Below are 20096 nucleotides of genomic sequence, written 5' to 3'. Positions count from 1 at the left end.
GCTAATTAATATTTCTTTCTTTTAGCACATTTTTTTTCTTCTCAAATGCTACCAAACCAATCAAAAATGGTCACGTATGACTGATTAATATTTCTTTCTTTTAGCACTTTTTTTTGGCTCTCAAATACTACCAAACCAATCAAAAAAGGCCACGTAGGGCTAATTAATATTGCCCGTGCCTTGCACGGGCACCCTTATCTAGTGTATATAGAAATGTGAAGCCCTGGACGACCAAGGGCAGTTTTGTCAATTTAATAAAATTTCAAGCTTACTTTAAGTGTACATTGTGTATTGAGGGTATTGAACATTCTAGAAAAACCAGCCAAAAATTATGTAATTCCCAATGTATCCACCATTAAGTTGTGGATTCCAATTGTGACAGGTGTACCAAAACATTGGGAGGAGTAAAAGAAATTAATGCAAAGTTAAAACATGGACCCCATTTTTTCATTCACTTCAAAAGTCTATACATTCAAGACCACACTTTTTTTGAAAAAATAAATAGTTAATTTCTCATTTGATTTTGTATATACGTATTAGTGTTATTAATTTGACTTCATATTTATTTTTAATGTACTTATCACTTTTAATGAAATTTTTTTCATATTCAAAATTTAAATTCGAGACCTTTTAATTATTTCCTTTCTTAATGTGGTTTGGTCATGAAAATATAGTTTTTGTTTTATTAAAAAAATGTATAGTTAAAGTGGAGTTTGGTCAAATTTTATATAAAAATATAAATATATTTTTTTGAAAGGCATAATACATAAATATGTCATTTAAATTGGTTTCATTTGACATCAATGTCTTTCAATTTTGGATGTGCATAGTAGACGCATAAATTTGTATAGAATTGAACAAGTAGACACATGTGTCCTACTTGACGTCCTACGCAACAATACAATTCATGTCTTATCCGACATTATGTGGCGTCCTATGTGAATTATGTCTCGTAGGACATGCGTGTCTACTTGTTCAACTTTATATAAGTTTAAATGGTAACATGTGCACACTCGAAATTAAATGACATAGATGTTAAGTGCGGTCAAGTTAAAAGACATATTTATATATTATATCTTTTAAAATATGGTCTACATTCCTCATTTTCTAAAAATTACTTGACTAATTTTTCATGAGACATACAACCAAATTGCACTAAAAAAGTAATATATCAAAATAAATAATCGTATAATGACATAGATTATATCTCATATAAGAACTACTACATACTATTACAAAAAAAAATCCAAATTATTTTTCAAAAAAATTAAGTTGAATTTGTGTTAACTTATTGATTTTGTAAATAATATTTGATTATTTGAATATGTTTTTCTAAAAATAAAATAAAATATGAAATATAATTAAAATGGATCCATTTTTATAAAAATTAATAATTTAGGATAAATTTTTTAAAAAAATATAGTTAAAGTATTGAAAAAGTTTTGAATGTTTTTCAAATTTCAAATAGAACTTTAAGTTATATTTGTAATTTTTATAATCAAACTCTGATTTTCAAATAAATAAAGTGAAATAAAAAGATTATCTATTTCTTTGTGTTCATTTATTTTTCATATTTGTAAAAAATGAATAATCAAATATAATATTTATCATCTTAAGAAATAAGATATAATTTACTTTTCTTTTTCATGGTTATACTACTTTAAATGTGAAAAGTGATAATGTGGTTAAGAAAAAGTAGAACACAATTAATTCACTCAAATTGTTTGTTGAATTATTATCATTAGATGAGTAAAAAACCATTAAATTTAAATTAACTTTTTAATTCGAATGTGTATGTTTGGCATTCGGTTAAAATAACCATTGGATCATATGATATTGTAGTGTTAATTAAGACAATTTAAATAAGTTACTATATTATTTGATAAAAATAATAATATTTTATTGTAAAATGTGTTTTTTATTATCATTTTACTATTGTTTTTGTTAGAAAAAATATTGATGACAATTTTTCTTTGAAAAAAACTAATTAAATACTTATAATTACCCTACATTAAAACCGCTAATATATTTAAGATTGTAAATTGTAATATTGGGCCCGTTAACGGGCCTTTTCATATCTAATATATATATATATATGGAAAAATTACTTAAATACACAACACTTCTTTACCTATTCTCAATATTTCCCTACTCTTTTACTAAAATACAAAAATCCCTTATTTTCCCCCAATTCAACTTAACCAGATACTTTATTAGTTTAAGTATCCGCTCGTTATTAATTAAAGTATCTGCGCTGCTATATTATGCATCCGCCCGTTATTTAAGTATCTGTGTTGCTAACAACTTAATAATTTAAGTATCCGCCCGTTATTAATTAAAGTATCCGCGTTGTTATATTAAGTATCCACACTGCTATATTATGTATCCGAAAAACACTAAAAAAAGGAATTTTTGGTAATTAATGAAAGAGTAGGGAATGGAAGTAATTTATTTCTTATACTATATCATTTGCCTAATTTTTACTATATATATATATATATATATATATGGAAAAATTCGCAATTAAGTCATAATACCTAACATATTTAGTCAAAACAACAACACTTTAAAATATTTATTTAAAATGTCAGAATGACAATATTTTAGAAAATAATATGTATTCAGATTTTAGTATTTAAAATTAATTTTATTTATGAAAACAATCCTATATTGGACCAAATTCTAAACCAATTAATTAACAATACCCATTAACCTTCCTTCTTCACCTTTCACGTTTCTACCCCCACCTTTCACATTTCTACCCCTTTTTTCACGTTTTCAGAATTTCTTTCTTCAAGGTGCTCACAAATTGTTCATCAAAATATATATTTTAATTCAAAAAAATTTCTCTATTGTTAAACAAAATCTGTTTATTAATTCAAGCAGATTTCTCAATTGGCACGGTAATTTCCATTATTTATTTAGATTTATTTTGATTTGCTGTTTAAATCACCGATTATGGTGTATATTCCGGATTCTATATATTACGGATTTCAATATCACTGTTTATGATTTATATTTCACATTGTACATATTACAGATTTTTCGTCATTTTTTTTTATTTTTATGCAAGTTTGTTTACATATTCATCTAATATTTATGTATTTCAGATTTTTAGTCGATTAAATAATTTTTTTCGATTTTTTTCTGATTTCTTTTTAATATTTCAGATTTATTAGAATCTACAAATCCATTCATATGTTAATTTTGTTTGCTTTTTAATACATTTATATTTGCTTTTAAGGTTTTAGATTTGGGGAAAGCATCTGTTTTATTGGGTATTCATTCTGTATTTCAATCTCAATTTATATGTGAACAAGTTTGTATTTCTCTTTTGTTTTGTATTCAACCTAATTGTATACCAACAAGTTTTGTATTTTATGTGTCTACTTTACCTTTCAAAGTCACTTTGTATTTCAAATGAAGAGAGTATTTCTTTTGTATTCACAACTTTATATGCAATCTCACTTTGTATTTATAACTTTGTATTTTCATCTCACTTTTGTATTCATATATTGTTGTATTCAACATATAGTTCATGATCGATTAGTTTGTATTTTACCTTTCAAAGTCACTTTGAATTTCAAATGAAGAAAGTATTTCTTTTGTATTCACAACTTTATATTCAATCTCACTTTTGTATTCATATATTGTTGTATTCAACATATAGTTTATGATCGATTAGTTACATTAGCTTAATGGGATACAAATTATTGTATGCATTCAAACAGAAAAAACAGCTACTAAACTAAAAAAAAACAATTCCATTCGTTATACATCATAATTTGGATACAAAACATCCGAAAAAGCTATAAATCCCAATACATACAAAGATTTCACTGATTTAATCAGAAAAAAAAAAAAACAACAATCTTGTATTCGACATATACAAATATCTCATCCAAACAAATAAAAAAATAGAAAAAAAATACATGATTATTTCTCGATTGTTCACTTGATGCAACAAATTTATAGTCTTCAATTTTGAAAAATTTCGTTTCAAAAATATGTCGTATTCAACTTGAAGAAGCTTTGAAAGTTATCAGATGAATGATTCGAAAGACAAACTAAATTATTTTAATTTTTTTTTGATGTTCTTAAGAAGAAAACAAAAAAATGCTCGACAGAAAGATGACTATTTACGCTCTTTTCAAAACGTAACTGATTTGTATTTAAAATCTTTTTTACCTTTTTTGAATTTTTTTGTTCCATGTTTTTCTCTATTCTGTTATTAATTATTTGTATTATTTCAAATTAATCAAAATAAAATAAATACATAACTAATTCCTTAACAAACTAAAATAATGACATTTTTAATAAATAATGAAACTGTTGCTAAGGAGTCCCACAAAAAGCTAAAATATTGCTGTTTTGAATGTAAATTACCCATAAAGAAGCCCACCCATTTAACTAGACCCAAAACTAAACACCCGACCCGTTAGTTTTTACTTACTTTTGAAAAGGTCCAACAAAACTCATGCAAAGAGCTTTTCCAATGAGCATTTGATCCTATAATTTTTCTCTTTACACTCATTTTCTGGAGAATTTTTTCAGCTAAAGAATTCTGGGTTTCGTTCGAATTTACTGTTAAAATGGATCTTCGTCCCAGAAAACGACAAATACAGTCTATTACTGGCTTCACACAAGCTGAGGTACCTTCAATTTCTTTTATTGGTTTTCAATTTTGTATAATGAAATCATGTTTTCAAAGTTTGGACTTTGAAGGGTTGTTGAAAAATTGGATTAAGATGGTGTGTATATTTGTATGTGGAATGTGAATTAAGTTGATATATTTGATCTCTATTTATTTTTTTAATTGTTTTCAAGTTTTGGCCTTTAGATAGGAAGGGAGGGTGTGAAGGATACAGATTAGGATAGAAGGTTAGTAGGTAGAAATATGTTGCCTTGTTGTCTCTCTATATTAGTAGTTGTAATATTGCCTGTGTAGTTTCTTGTCCTTTGATTTTTGTTACTATATGTTGATTCCTTGTACCTTGATTATCATATTGTTTTGTTGTATTTTCTGTTTTGTTACTATTTGCTGTTTTTTATTATTAGTTGTTGTTTCTTGTACTTCTGTTACTAGATTGTTTAGGACTGTTTTTTCTTGAGCCAATGGTCTGTTGAAAACAACTTCTCTACCTCTGAGGTAGTGGTAAGGTCTGCGTACATTGCGTACATTCTACCCTTCCTACACCCGACTTTGTGGAATTACACTAGGTATGCTGTTGTGGTTGTTGTTGTAAGTTTTGTCCCTTTAGGATCTTTGAAATTTGCTTTAAGATGGTAGATATTTGTATGTGGAATGTGAATTAAGTTGATATATTTCTTACCTATTTGATTTCTATTTTGAATTTCTAAATATTGTTTTTAAGTTTTTACCCTTTGGTGTCTTTGAAATTTGCTTTAAGATGGTAGATATTTGCTAAGTTACTTGGACTCGGGTGCGGGTGTCTGATATAGGTGCGAATCTAGAGGTCGGCTATGATTTAGTTTTTGAGATTCGGGGATACGGATCCATGTATGGATACGGGTGCGGGCATTCGACTTAAAATAATTCAAATATCTATAAATAGAGTTATAAAACCTAAATAATGAGATATTATGTGGAAAACTTGAGGAGAAAATATTGATCAAGAGGAGAACCCTAGAAGGAGATAAAAGGAAAGGGAGTGACAATAGAAATTTATATATACAAGGTATCTCATTTCTTCAATTTTACCTTAGTTTTTGTTTTTATTAAAGAAATCATTGAATCTGTCTAGAATCTTCCTCGAATTTGGTCAAAGTACCCAAAACTGATTGACCAGATCGAGTACGGATCCCACACCGACACCCACATCCACATTGTGTCGACATGTGTGCGGCACCGAAAGGCAAAAGTGAAGAGTCCGAGCAACTTAGGATATTTGTATGTGGAGTGTGCATTAAGTTGATGTATTTATTAATTGTTCTATTTTAAAAAGATGTTTTTCTAATGTTTACAAGTTTTGGCCTTGGGGGTTGTTGGAAATTGCATTAACATGATACATGTATTTTTAATAAAATGAGATATGCATTATCATTCTGGCTGTGTGCAAAGAATAATTGGGTCTGCAGTAGGTTAAGGTTCAGTGTGAAAATAGTCAAACTATGATGAATGATCTGTGAAGGGATACATAGTATTTATATAGGTGACTCCTACGTGTTTGGAATTGAGGTGTAGTTGATTGATTGATTTTGAAATATGCATTATGAACCCTTCCTAGCAAGTGCTTAAATTTGTGCTTATTATAATTGGTCCCCGCCAAATACCCTTAGCTGCATTGCATCTAGTTACAGAGTTGGAATTCTGTTGTCAGTGTGCCCTTTCATTGTCCACATGGACCAGACTCATATGGTAGGCAGTAGTGGGATTTTTTTCTGCTACGTCGAAAGCTTGACGAGCTCATTGGGTCAAATATTGTTGAATTTTTCCATTGCATCACATTGCATAAAAGCTTAAGTTGTTATAGAGAGGATTTATTTATTTAACAAAAGAGGATCTACTTTGATGTTCAAATAGTTATATTCATGAGAGATAATAACTATAGCATACACAAGAAGGCTATCTTTGGTTCAACGGGTCAAGTGAGCAAGTTGAGTCTGAGTTGAACAGGTCAATACAAGCCGAGTTGATGAACGTTGATGATCAGTCAGTCTAAAATTCAATTGGGTTGAGATGAATTATCTATTATTAACTCAACTTGATTAGCTTAATCTTGAACAAAAGAAACTGGTTGCACTTTATAACAAACTTAATTCCCTAGAGTGCCAAATAGGTGGTCTAAGCCTTTTGTGCTTATCAAAAAGAGTTGAAACAATAAAATGTGATGATCGAATCAAATATTCATATATTGCATTGATTGATGAGACGCGTCGTGGAGTTAATGATAGGTTATAAGTTTGGAGATAGGCCTAGAGTCTAAAGGTTTTAGGTTCAGTAGGACTAAAACATAGTACCTAAAGTGCAAGTTCAGTGATGTAACACATGCGGCGGAGGTGGGAATGAAGATTGATGCACAAGTCATACCCAAGAGAGAAAGTTTCAAGTATCTTGCGTCCATAATCCAAGGAGATGGAGAGATTGAAGATGATGTCGCACATCGTGTTGGTGCGGGGTGGGTGAAATGGAGGCTACTGTGCGATAAGAACGTGTCGCCAAGGGTTAAAAGTAAGTTCTACAGAATGGTGATTAGATCAACATTGTTGTATGAGTTAGAGTGCCGGTGAGTCAAAAACGCCCACGCATAGAAGATGAAGGTAGCAAAAATGAGGATGCTCAGATGGATGTGTGGACATATTAGGAGAAATATGATAAGGATTGAAGTTATACGAGGCAAGGTAGGAGTGACTTCCGTGGTAGACAAGATAAGGGAAGCAAGACTGAGATTGTTTAGGCAAGTGAAAACTGAGATTGTTTTCAAATTTCGGAATTTGGGTATTCAAAAATTGCATTAATATGATCTATGTATATGTTGTAAATATGAGATATGCATTGTCACTTTGCCTGTGTGGAAAGAATGGCTGGGGTTGCAGTAGGTTAAGGTTCAGTATAATAACAGTCAAACTATGATGAATGCTCTGTTGATGCAGAGAATTTATATTGGTGACTCTGATTTGTTTCCAAATTAGGTGTAATTGATTGCTTTATTTTGGAATTGTCATTATGAACCCTTCCTTTCAAGAGCTTAAATTTGTGCTTGTTGAGATTGGTTTTCTCTTTTTCCCCAATACCCTTAGCTGGATTATATTTAGTTACAGAGTTGAAATTTTGTTGTCGTTGTGCTCTTTCATTGTCCACAGTGGATCTGAGACATGGCCGAAACTCACATGGGAGGCAGTAGTGGGGTTTTTTCCTCAATGGGCAAAAGTCTGATGATCTCATTGGGTTAAATATTGTTTAATTTTGTGAGTCGCTTCACATAAAAGCGTAAATTGTTAGAGGGGAAATTTATTTATTTCATTATTCATTTTTTTTTTTGCTCAAGTTCGTGAAACACACCTTACACATGTTATTGATTCTTTTTGTTTTTTTCCTAACCCAAGAATGGAGATATATCTTGTTGATATGTGACCGTTAGACTTGAACCACTATATGTTCTGAATCATCTTAAATTATATAAACCACGTAATATAAAAGTTTAAGCTGTTACAAAGGGTCTGCAACAATGCAGAAAGGATGAAAATTTGAAAACAATTGGATATATCAAGTTGAATGACTTTTGACATAGTTATAACACGCTTGGCGTGAATGGTAGAAAGGTTAGTATTTTCAAAGATATAACCACCAAGTAGATCTTAACAACCTTTAAAAGAGTCAACATTGCTATAGATGATCAGATATTCATATATTTGGACTTACATTCGGTTATTGCTACGAGTCATCTCTGAAAAGAACTTCTTCTTCTTCTTCTTCTTCTCTCTTGTTTATTATTGTGAATGCATGGTGCTCTAAATTCACAAGAAGAAAAAGAACATAAGCTAAGAAAATAAAGTGCTAATTAGTCTATCAAAAATTACACATGTTGCTCTTTCGTCTTCTTCTTCAAGGGACCAAAAGCCTCTTTTGTGATCCATCTTGATGACGAATTTCACGATAACAAGAAATCGATAAGAAAAAAAGGATCTCTTTCAACTTTTTACTGGCCATTGCAAGAATGGTGCCCCACCATTAATTTCTCTTTTATGTTTTACCATCTCTTGTTTATAGAGAATTATTTATAGATTGTAGAGAGATAATTTTCTTGGCAGTTGAAACTTTTCATCACCCACATTTACAATAGTTCCTCATTTAACGCTGTTCTCTTTAAAAATTATTTGTTGAAATTAAATGAATAGTTACAGGATACACATTCAAGAAGATAAAATGTTGATATTAATTAGTAGAAGATGAAAATCTCCTTCTCATTAAGTAGAATGCAATTAAGTAATTCAAATTTATAACTAAGGAAACTTAATTATAATGTCATCACTAAAGAATTAAAGTGCAATTGTTGGTAATTAAATTTTGCCATTATATAATTAAATACCAAGGAAGATAGAAATATTCTAAGACAATTTTACGTGTTTTGTCTTGATAATGCAAATTGAAACAAAACTATAGTAATAAACACTCAATGTTTGATCATAAATTTAGAGTTAAAAATCTTGGAAATCAAGCTCAACCTTTGACCATAAAAAAAGAGTTAAAAACTTCCGGAAGACAATTTAACAAAAGGACATTAATTCAACTACATAAATGGAGGGGTCGCATCATAGTTCTAATCTCTGCGGATAAGTAAAAAACAAATGGTTCAAACTTCAATATTCTAGTAATTGAAGTGTTATCTATCCCTATAATCACATCAATAGACCTTATAATTTTCACACAAATCCTCTTGTCTTGAAATTTTCTTCAAAGTTGAAAGGTCAAGTATTACAACAAATTAAAGACAAAAAGATTAAATATGAACATTAATTTTGGAAGATGAAACATGTACATGTATCTATGTAAAGGGGTAATTATTTTTTTTAAATTTTTTCTATTAATTTACTCACATGTATACCAACTCAAAATATTATAGAAATTTTACTATTTACCATTTAATTAATTAAATTTTTTAATAACATTTGGATTTAGTATAAGGGTAAAATGGTAATCCAACTTTGCACTTTAGAGCTTCCCACTTTTAATAATATAATATATAATATAAATATATATATATATATATATGAGATAGGTGTGAGTGAGCCAGGTAATGTTGTAGGAATGAACTTCTGTCCACCTTGGGAATTTCAATTTTGTGTAATTACGACTCTAAATGGAAGGGGGACCAAAAGGGGGGNGGGGGGGAACACTATGAATGCTGTGGATGATTGTGTTATGTTCATTTCTGGAGCAACATTCTTGCCTTTTCTGATTGAATTAGGAGTTAGAAACTAAAGAACAGTGCAAGCATGTATATAACAGTAATTTGGGTTGCAGTACTAAGTTTTTCTTTTTAATGTTGGAAAAGCTATTTTGAAGTTAACTTCTCTAATAGCGAAAAAAAGTTCCTATTATTTGGAAACAGGTTGCTGGATGTGGTTCACAGTGAGAAGCGATTATATCTAGTCTTTGAATATCTTGACTTGGATTTGAAGAAGCACATGGATTCATGTCCTGAATTCTCTAAGGATGCCGGTGTTGTAGAAGTGAGTAAGATTAAGATCTATATTCCATTGGAGGTTGCAATTATTGTTATATTTAGCTGCCTCTTCTGTTGCATTACTTCTTTATGAAGTTTGTCATGCCTCTGTTTAGCAGTCTTAGTTGAAGAGGAAGGAGATGCACCCTTACACAGTAGTTAAAATATATGATTATCAGAGTATGTAATGTGAGAAAGTATCACCACCTAATGGTAAAAAGGTTGTCGAGTTGAGAGGTTTCTTGTTCTTGGTTAATGAAGTAATATCTTCAATTTTGCAGACGTTTGTGTATCAAATGCTCCGTGGTATTGCTTATTGTCATTCTCGTAGAGTTCTCCACCGAGATCTAAAGCCTCAGAATTTTCTGATAGATCCATGCACCAATGTGTTAAAGCTTGCAGATTTTGGATTGGGTAGAGCGTTTGGTATTCCTGTTAGAACTTTTACTTATGAGGTATGTACATGGTTTCAGCTCTATGAAACAAAATTGCCAAACCAGCCTGTATTACCATTGTCTTATGTTGTTCCATTTCAAACTTGACCAGAAAGTAGTTACTATGAGCAGAACTGTTGTCACTTCTGATGCCTCTCTTTAATATCTGACATCCTGTCTAAATGAACAACCTTTTTCCTGCTTAAGTTTTTTTGTTTGGCTGAAAAATAAAATGATTGGATTATCATGTCTGTGTCTCATTGATTTTAAAAACAGATACTCTATTCATTTATGTTTTCTAGCATATCATCAACCCTTTTGAGCTTGTTTCTTTTGACTTCCAACAGTAGACTTCATTGTTTCAGGTGGTGACATGATGGTACAGGGCACCAGAAATACTGCTTGGATCAAGGCACTACTCTACTCCGGTTGATGTGTGGTCAGCTGGTGACTTGGAGATTGATGAACTTTTCAAGATTTTCAGGTGTTAACATGCATAGCCAGTCTTTTAGTGATGCTTTGTTACTTCTAAAAGTGAACATACTCACTATTTATTTTTACATTTTGTAGGAAGTAATTTTATTATCTCCTTATGCCCTGTCCTCCTTGTTGATCATTCCAATTCCATTTGAAAGAAAGCCATTTTTATTGAATGGTTGTTCATGGATGGATTGAGTGGCCGATGTTATGACACAGACCAAAATTAGAATTAAGAAAGAGGCTTAGGAGGGGTTGGATGACTGAAATAGAAGAGCATAAATGTTAAAGGCTTGTCAGTTCTGAATTCTTCAAGCTGAAAGACATACTAGTCAATCAATTACTAATATTTATAATCAACTCTATCTCTATGGGGTCAGTGGCGGACCTATGTAGTCACTTATGGGTGCTTAAGCACCCACTACTTTTTTTGTCAACATTCTAATTTATGTACGAAATTTAGAAATGTATTGAAATATATTAACTGAGCACCCATTATATGTAGCAATTTCTGAGCTAATAATAGTTAAGCACCCATGATACAAAATTTCTGGATTCGCCACTGTATGGGGTGGTTAGGTTGTGAGAAAGTTTAAAGATCGAGTTTGTTGGACAGTTTATGACTCTTTTCCTCTCTGTTATTATATCTTTTCCTTATTCATGTCATGATTCCCAACTATATTTCTGTATGAAGAGTGGTGGGTACTCCAAATGAGGATACATGGCCTGGAGTGACTTCTTTGCCTGATTATAAATCTACATTTCCAAAATGGCATCCTAAGGTAATCTAGAGTTTAATTATTTCTCTCTTTTTTTCACCTTTAGGACTGATTCTCCTGCCAATATTATTGCATTTCTAAAGAATGCTGAATTCAAGTCCTTCACATTGCAGGATCTGGCAACTGTAGTCCCGAATCTTGATACAGCAGGATTCGATCTCCTTGGTGTAAGTTTGCTTTTCTAAATGATATATACATCTTGTGAATAAGAAAGTTTTCTTGTATTCTAAATGAAACTCCAACCTTTTTGCCTGGTTTTCTCTGAGAAAATCGGGTGAAATAGTTATTGGTACTCACAGCTAGAATAATTATAACTATTCTGAATGACGTATATGAGTAAATAAATGTTCTCAAGGGAAAGGGAAGTTCCAAATTGCAGTGCTCATTCATATTCTTGTTTCAGTCACTTTAGCCTAGGTCTTTTTGTTCCCTTTTGCTCTTTGTATTTATTATTTTTTTTAACATATTTTAGGATATCAGCTATTGGGGGCTAGGACTGTTTGGTTGCAGTTGCTTATATGCAAATCATTGTGTTTTCTGTTAGCAGATTATATGAAGGATTTAGTGCCTTTCTCCGTAATGTGCACAACAAATAGGTGTTTAATACGGTTATATGCATAGGGGTTTCAGTCTTGTCTTAAAATCCATGGCCCCATTACTTTCAGAAAATGCTCTGCTTGAACCCCAGCAAGAGAATCACTGCCAGGAGTGCCCTTGAACATGAGTATTTCAAGGATATTGGCCGTGTTCCATGACTCTTTGCATCTTCATCAACAATGTGAACACAAATTTGGTATGTTAACTACTGGGTGATCTTAACACAGCGTTCATAGATATCTCTTGTTCCAGCTTCTCCATCACAATATGTGTTAATAGTTTTGTTTCTATCTTAGGCTCATTAGAATTCATACTTCTGCAAGGACTTGCTGAATTACTGGTCATAATTGGATTGCTGTGCGTTTCAAATTTTTTGCGTAGCTTGATACTGGAATTGAAGAACGAGNAATGGTTGTTCATGGATGGATTGAGTGGCCGATGTTATGACACAGACCAAAATTAGAATTAAGAAAGAGGCTTAGGAGGGGTTGGATGACTGAAATAGAAGAGCATAAATGTTAAAGGCTTGTCAGTTCTGAATTCTTCAAGCTGAAAGACATACTAGTCAATCAATTACTAATATTTATAATCAACTCTATCTCTCTGGGGTCAGTGGCGGACCTATGTAGTCACTTATGGGTGCTTAAGCACCCACTACTTTTTTTGTCAACATTCTAATTTATGTACGAAATTTAGAAATGTATTGAAATATATTAACTGAGCACCCATTATATGTAGCAATTTCTGAGCTAATAATAGTTAAGCACCCATGATACAAAATTTCTGGATTCGCCACTGTATGGGGTGGTTAGGTTGTGAGAAAGTTTAAAGATCGAGTTTGTTGGACAGTTTATGACTCTTTTCCTCTCTGTTATTATATCTTTTCCTTATTCATGTCATGATTCCCTACTATATTTCTGTATGAAGAGTGGTGGGTACTCCAAATGAGGATACATGGCCTGGAGTGACTTCTTTGCCTGATTATAAATCTACATTTCCAAAATGGCATCCTAAGGTAATCTAGAGTTTAATTATTTCTCTCTTTTTTTCACCTTTAGGACTAGTCTGATTCTCCTGCCAATATTATCACATTTCTAAAGAATGCTGAATTCAAGTCCTTCACATTGCAGGATCTGGCAACTGTAGTCCCGAATCTTGATACAGCAGGATTTGATCTCCTTGGTGTAAGTATGCTTTTCTAAATGATATATACATCTTGTGAGTAAGAAAGTTTTCTTGTATTCTAAATGAAACTCCAACCTTTTTGCCTGGTTTTCTCTGAGAAAATCCGGTGAAATAGTTATTGGTACTCACAGCTAGAATAATTATAACTATTCTGAATGACGTATTTGAGTAAATAAATGTTCTCAAGGGAAAGGGAAGTTCCAAATTGCAGTGCTCATTCATATTCTTGTTTCAGTCACTTTAGCCTAGGTCTTTTTGTTCCCTTCTGCTCTTTGTATTTATTATTTTTTTAACATATTTTAGGACATCAGCTATTGGGGGCTAGGACTGTTTGGTTGCAGTTGCTTATATGCAAATCATTGTGTTTTCTGTTAGCAGATTATATGAAGGATTTAGTGCCTTTCTCCGTAATGTGCACAACAAATAGGTGTTTAATACGGTTATATGCATAGGGGTTTCAATCTTGTCTTAAAATCCATGGCCTCATTACTTTCAGAAAATGCTCTGCTTGGACCCCAGCAAGAGAATCACTGCCAGGAGTGCCCTTGAACATGAGTATTTCAAGGATATTGGCTGTGTTCCATGACTCTTTGCATCTTCATCAACAATGTGAACACAAATTTGGTATGTTAACTACTGGGTGATCTTAACACAGCGTTCATAGATATCTCTTGGTCCAGCTTCTCCATCACAATATGTGTTAATAGTTTTGGCTCTATCTTAGGTTCATTAGCATTCATACTTCTGCAAGGACTCACTGAAGTAGGTCATGATTGGATTGCTGTGCGTTTCAAATTTTTTGCATAGCTTGATACTGGAATTGAAGAACGAGATGATGATCCGCATGGTCAGTTATACATGATTACTATTCCTGGAGGAATGCAGGCTACAGTTCAGGTTTACCAAGTTATGTTTTGATACTGTATGAATTCTTTTTCTTGGTCTGACAATAGAGAGACTGGCCTCTCAATATTCAGGACTCTCCAAGAACTTCTGCTATTTTGATAGGAAAATCATGGAAGGCAAAACTAGTTGATCATAGCAATTAGCTCGTGCCATGAATTGTAATTAGATGATTGTGTCTTATCTCTTCATCTCTATTTTTCCTTCCGTTTATAATCTTGGAACTAAAACTAAACATAAGAATTAGTGTATTCTATCTGAACTGCCTCTGTACCCTGAAAAGGTAGGGTTAAGATCTACATACATCTTACCCTCCCCAGATCCCACTTGAGCAACTATAGTAGTACTGTAGTATGATGCTGTAAATATGAAAAATGAAATTGATTTAAATTGCCATTTTCATAGGTTTAACTAAGAGAAACAATGTTTACACCAACTCAATTGATGCAAACATGTGTTTTTCATACAAACAATTATCACTTGACCTTGGTTAAGTGACATTTATTCTTTAGTTTTCAACTGCTAAGGTTTAATTGTTTGATTTGATGTAAACACTGAATGTGGATGGACAAGTTTTTACGACACTGTCATGGAGGCCTTTGGGTGTCAATTTTTATTTATTTTTCTGGAAATAGAAGACAAAAAGAGCTGTTCTATTGGAAACATGAACTTTGCATTAATAAGCTTTGACAGGTTTTATACAACAGAATGGCAAATACATTTTTTCAATGCCATATAGTTGTTATTATTTCAAGATAAGAATATTGTATATATGCTGCAATATCCAATTATCCTTTATTGGATATATGTATCAGCTACTTGAAGGAAGGTCATGATGATGGGCTTGTTCACATCGAATCTGATGCTTGCTTTCAACATCAGTGAAGCTATCTTTCCATCTACAGAGTTCAAATGGTAAAAAAGAAGCCATAAACATCACATACTACATATATAGAAACAAATTCAAGATTTGAAAATATTATTTGCAAAATACCACTGGATTCATCAAGTGGGTGCTATATGATTTCTCGTTTTGGTAAATTGAATTGTTATAACCTAGTTGTCGTTTCAAAAAAATAAAAAGTATGTATTACCTTCTTTTTTTTTTTTCAAATTTTCTTTTACCGGTCTATTAGTGGAGTGTTGATTAAAAGACACTAAGTTGTTGCACTAATAACTTGCTAGCACTAGCACACTAGGGCTTTTCAGCCTTGAGCCTCCAAATGCGACATTTAAAAGAGATAAAAGGTAGTTTAGGTGTTTGTTTTTTTTAAAAAAAAATTAAGGCAGTTAGATATGTTTATTGAGGTGAATTATTTCTAAATGATATAGATAATATGGATTAGAGATTGTACTACTGACCTTTTTATAACAATATTTTATAATGGTCTAGTCTTTTTTGAACCAACTTTTCACGTTGTATTATATCATATGTTCTCTATAGTAGCATTTTCGTTGTAGCAACTAGAAAACATTTGAACAAACAATGTTGTTACGGAGAGATTGACTTTATATGTTTTAGAGAGTTGGAGAGAGAGACCTGAAAGTAAGTCTCAAGCATAGTCTTTAGAGTAGCATACTCTTGCTTCACTTCTTGGAAAGTGTTTCTGCACCTGCAAAATTGCTCATACATGAAAAATTGAACATTTAATTTTCAAATATCCATTGGTTTAGAGAAGAAGACAATTACCCCTCTATATTTTTTGCATTACAGTATTCCTGAAACTGAGAACATTGTCTTTTTAATCTTCTGGCACCAATGCTGCCAACAAAAGTTCTAATATTAATATTGTAATTCATGCCGTAAATATTGTTTCTTTCACGTTGTTTATCTTATTATCTTGTTGTTGTTACTGCTTCATTTTCTTCTATTCTTGAGTCGAGGATTTATTAGAAACAACCTTTCTATCCTCACAGTATAAAAATAAGGTTTGTGTTTTACTCAACCCTCACCAAACCCTATCCATGAGAGTATATTCATTATGTTGGGGTTGTCGTTGGATGCAGTAAAGAGAAATACACTTTTTCTGGAGGAATAATAGTGTTTTAGAGTTGGAAATACCTGATTTTAGACACTTGGACCAATGAGATTATATCTTTGTATTGTGAAGTCATTATATTTATTACTGTAATAAAACAATTAAAATGTTTGGGTTTTTTTTGGGGGGGGGGGGGAGGGGGAGGGGGAATGTCTAGAAAAAATCTAAAAGGCATCTGAGGATAAAGAAATTAATTGATTATTCAACCTACTCAATAATTAGCTTTATCATTATTCACTTTTGTAGTCAAACTATATTCAAGGAGATTTCCAAATGTGGACCCAAATAGATTCATTATGAGTACTTTTCTATCTCTTTTTTTGTTGTTCTTTGAAAAGGTGACTCAAAATGTTAGTACTATATATATATATATATATATATATATATATCTTTATAATGCCGTCTATCGAAAATCTTCTTTTATCTTTCCAAGTTAAAAGTAAGGTCGCATACATTTGACCTTTCTCAAATTTCACTCATAAAATTGCATTGGGTATGCTATTGTTATTGCTATTATATAGTGTAATTTAACATGTTATAACATGTTACTTATCACTTATTTCAGATTATTAATCAATATTACTAAATAATGTGTAATTACGTTTTAGGTTATATGATCATATAAATTTTTTTTGCATCGTCAATAGATGTGCTCTTGTGAAGTTGGAGATGATACCTTGAGCTGCTACCCTTGAATTGGTACATCATATTATCCAGTCTAGCAAAATCATAGGGTCCATTTTCCCTGAAACAATATTAAATTTATCAAGTATTAATTAGATTTTTCTGATTGCATGATGTATACATTTGTAAATCATGTAGAGAAATGATTTAGCGGAAGAAATGGGGTATATATATTGTGTGAGAAAATGAGTTTTTTGTTATTTTTTATATGATGTTATATTGGTATTATATAAGGTGAGTTCCTAACATGTCTCGTATATATTTGTTTATATATATGACAATTTTATACATGTGGTAGGTGAATAACTTTTGTAGAAAAAATATTATTTTTTGTGGCGATTGTCATCCCAATGATATATAAGGGGGTGACTATACTTGATAGAATGTTGAATTAATACTGTTTATGTTATTAATTTTGTAACCAAAAAAAAAACTTAATTCTTACAATGCAAGTTCAATATTTCGAACATATCTAGCTGAATCTGTGTAATACAACTTGACAACTTCTTCAACAAAGTTAGGGTTTGCATCATCTTGCAATTCTTCAAGATGAATGAATTGTTCATCAAGGTATCCCTGCACAAAACAATCAAACATTATTTTTAGGAATGGGCATTACACCTTACGCGAATTTCATATTAGAATGAGAGAAAAAAGTTAGGAATCTTATAAGAATGAGTTCAGAATCAGTTGTTGAGGCGTCTTTTGAGTTAAAATTCAGGGATAAATCTATGTGGGCCTAAAGCCAAAATAGACAATACTTTAATAGTTGGACCAAAATCGTTATAGATGGTATCAGAGTAGGACTCTTCCTTACTCCTTAGTACAGTAGTGGAGCAAATTCAACGAGGACATTGACTCTCTAGGGGAGTGTGTATGTGATGTTTATGAAGGATGGCAAACCTCTAAAGAAGTGGTGCACATTACCCCTTAGGCGAATCTCATTTTGAAATGGACAAGATGTGAATGAAAAAAAAAGTTAGGGACCTTATACGAATGTCTTTTGACTTAAAACCAAGAAACGAATCAATATCAGTCTAGAACCAAAACAGATAATACTTTAACAATTGGATTTCCTATAGAATAATTTGTGAATTTTCTATTTTAAGAGATATATATAATTATTACATGTGACCAAATAAATTTAATAAAAATATGACCTGATCCAAGAGGCTTCTCTTCATGTAAGCAGCTTGGCGTTTCTTTTGGTTCTCCATTTTTTTAACTTAAAAAGGAATGAAAAATTGAATATTGTAAACAAATATAATTTCTTTGAAAAATACAAAGGGTTTACTATTTCTAAAGGCTAGAATTGTATGTATATATAGGCGGAAAGTGAGTAAATTCAAAGAAGAAAAAAGATAGATAAAATGGTCCAAATCACAAGAACCTTTTTCTTTCTTTTCTTGGAAAATTCCTACAGAATTACTTTACTAAAATCAAACAAAAACAACATAATTTGAGTTAAAGTGGAATTCGCAGATGATAAAATGTACGTATACGGATTTTATTCTTACCTCATAGATATGCAAACGAGAGTGAAGTACAACAATAGATTGTTTTCAATAAATCTTCAACTGGACTCATTGTTAGTTGCACTCTCTATTTGTCTGTAACCGAGTTCAGAAACCTTCTCAATTTTTTTTGTACTATGTTATCGCCAACAATCAACTCTTATTCCTTGGTGATATATCATATATGCCACAATTAAAGTCTTCGTTATTACAATTTGAAGTAACTATATAATCTTAACATCAACCATAGTTTTTTTTAATGTCTTTTAAACAATTGAATAGGGGTGTACAAAATCAAACCAAACCGCAAATTGAGTCAAATCGGAAAAAAAATCCGACTCGTGGTTTGGTTTGACTTGGTTTGGTATTGGCAAAAAAAATCTGACTATATTTGGGTTTGGTTTGGTTTTAACTAAAAAAAAAAAACCCGAGACCAAACCAACCTGACATTATATATGTAATTTTAAAATTTTATTTTATACATAAATATATTTACTTTGATATAATTTTAAAATATTTCTTATAATATTTCATAGTTTTTATCTTTTAATATATTATTTCAAGTTTAAAACTTAGAATTCGGAATGGTCCAATAAAGATTATAGTTTATAGATGTTGATAATTATAATAAAACTTAAATCAAAATCAAATTAATGCAAAAAGAAAATCAATTCAACACTAAGGATGACAATAATATTGAATATTTGTTCTTTAGTTTTACATTGGTTTAGACAATTAAAATACATAGTCTAATTTTAATTTTCCTTAAATATTTAGTAATATAATTAAACTTATTTTAGCATGATTTAGTACTTTTATATTATGATCATTTTCATTATGACTTTGCAATATTTATTTTATATGATGATTTCATTATTATTTTTTATTGAATATTTTAGTGTCATCAGTACTCATCTCATATTTTGTGTTAATTATTTTCTTAAGAAACACCTTAGATAATTATATTTTGGTTGGACTAAAGAAATATTTGGAGCACAAGTTAATTATATGTTTGTATGCAAACTTTACCGAAAAATCCAAAAATCTGAAAAAATCCGAACCAATCCAAGGTTGAAAAACCCGAAAAAATCCGAATTTTATTAGTTTGGTTTGGTTTATAAATTAAATTTTTTTACACCAATGGTTTGGTTTGATAATTGAAAAACCCGAACTAATCCGGTCATGTACACCCGTACAATTGAACATCATATTTGCGCATTGAGATTTTAAGAATTTTTACTAGTCTATTTTTTTTAGAGTAATAAACTTCTTGAGCCGTCTTGGGAGTTAGAGTTCT

At 31.1% G+C, this 20096-nt stretch overlaps 1 protein-coding gene and 1 pseudogene across 1 annotated transcript; one reads left to right on the top strand and one right to left on the bottom strand.

Annotated features, from left to right (window-relative positions):
* Positions 1 to 9905: 9905 nt before the first annotated feature.
* On the top strand, positions 9906 to 14718 carry LOC125845102 (cell division control protein 2 homolog A-like; annotated as a pseudogene).
* Positions 14719 to 15219: 501 nt separating this feature from the next.
* LOC125845104 (histidine-containing phosphotransfer protein 4-like) lies at positions 15220 to 18577 on the bottom strand. The gene is made up of 6 exons (XM_049524527.1): positions 18446 to 18577; positions 17731 to 17861; positions 17278 to 17346; positions 16253 to 16324; positions 16103 to 16175; positions 15220 to 15461 (listed from the first exon to the last, which is right to left on the bottom strand). Exons 1-6 carry the CDS (start codon positions 18500 to 18502, stop codon positions 15450 to 15452), a joined length of 414 nt encoding a protein of 137 aa, XP_049380484.1. The 5' UTR covers positions 18503 to 18577; the 3' UTR covers positions 15220 to 15449.
* Positions 18578 to 20096: the final 1519 nt, after the last annotated feature.

Source organism: Solanum stenotomum, chromosome 11, assembly GCF_019186545.1.
Source record: "Solanum stenotomum isolate F172 chromosome 11, ASM1918654v1, whole genome shotgun sequence".
In the NCBI taxonomy this organism is placed as follows: domain Eukaryota; kingdom Viridiplantae; phylum Streptophyta; class Magnoliopsida; order Solanales; family Solanaceae; genus Solanum; species Solanum stenotomum.
The sequence above is the reverse complement of the archived record's forward strand: the minus strand, read 5'-3'. Positions and strand labels throughout refer to the sequence as shown.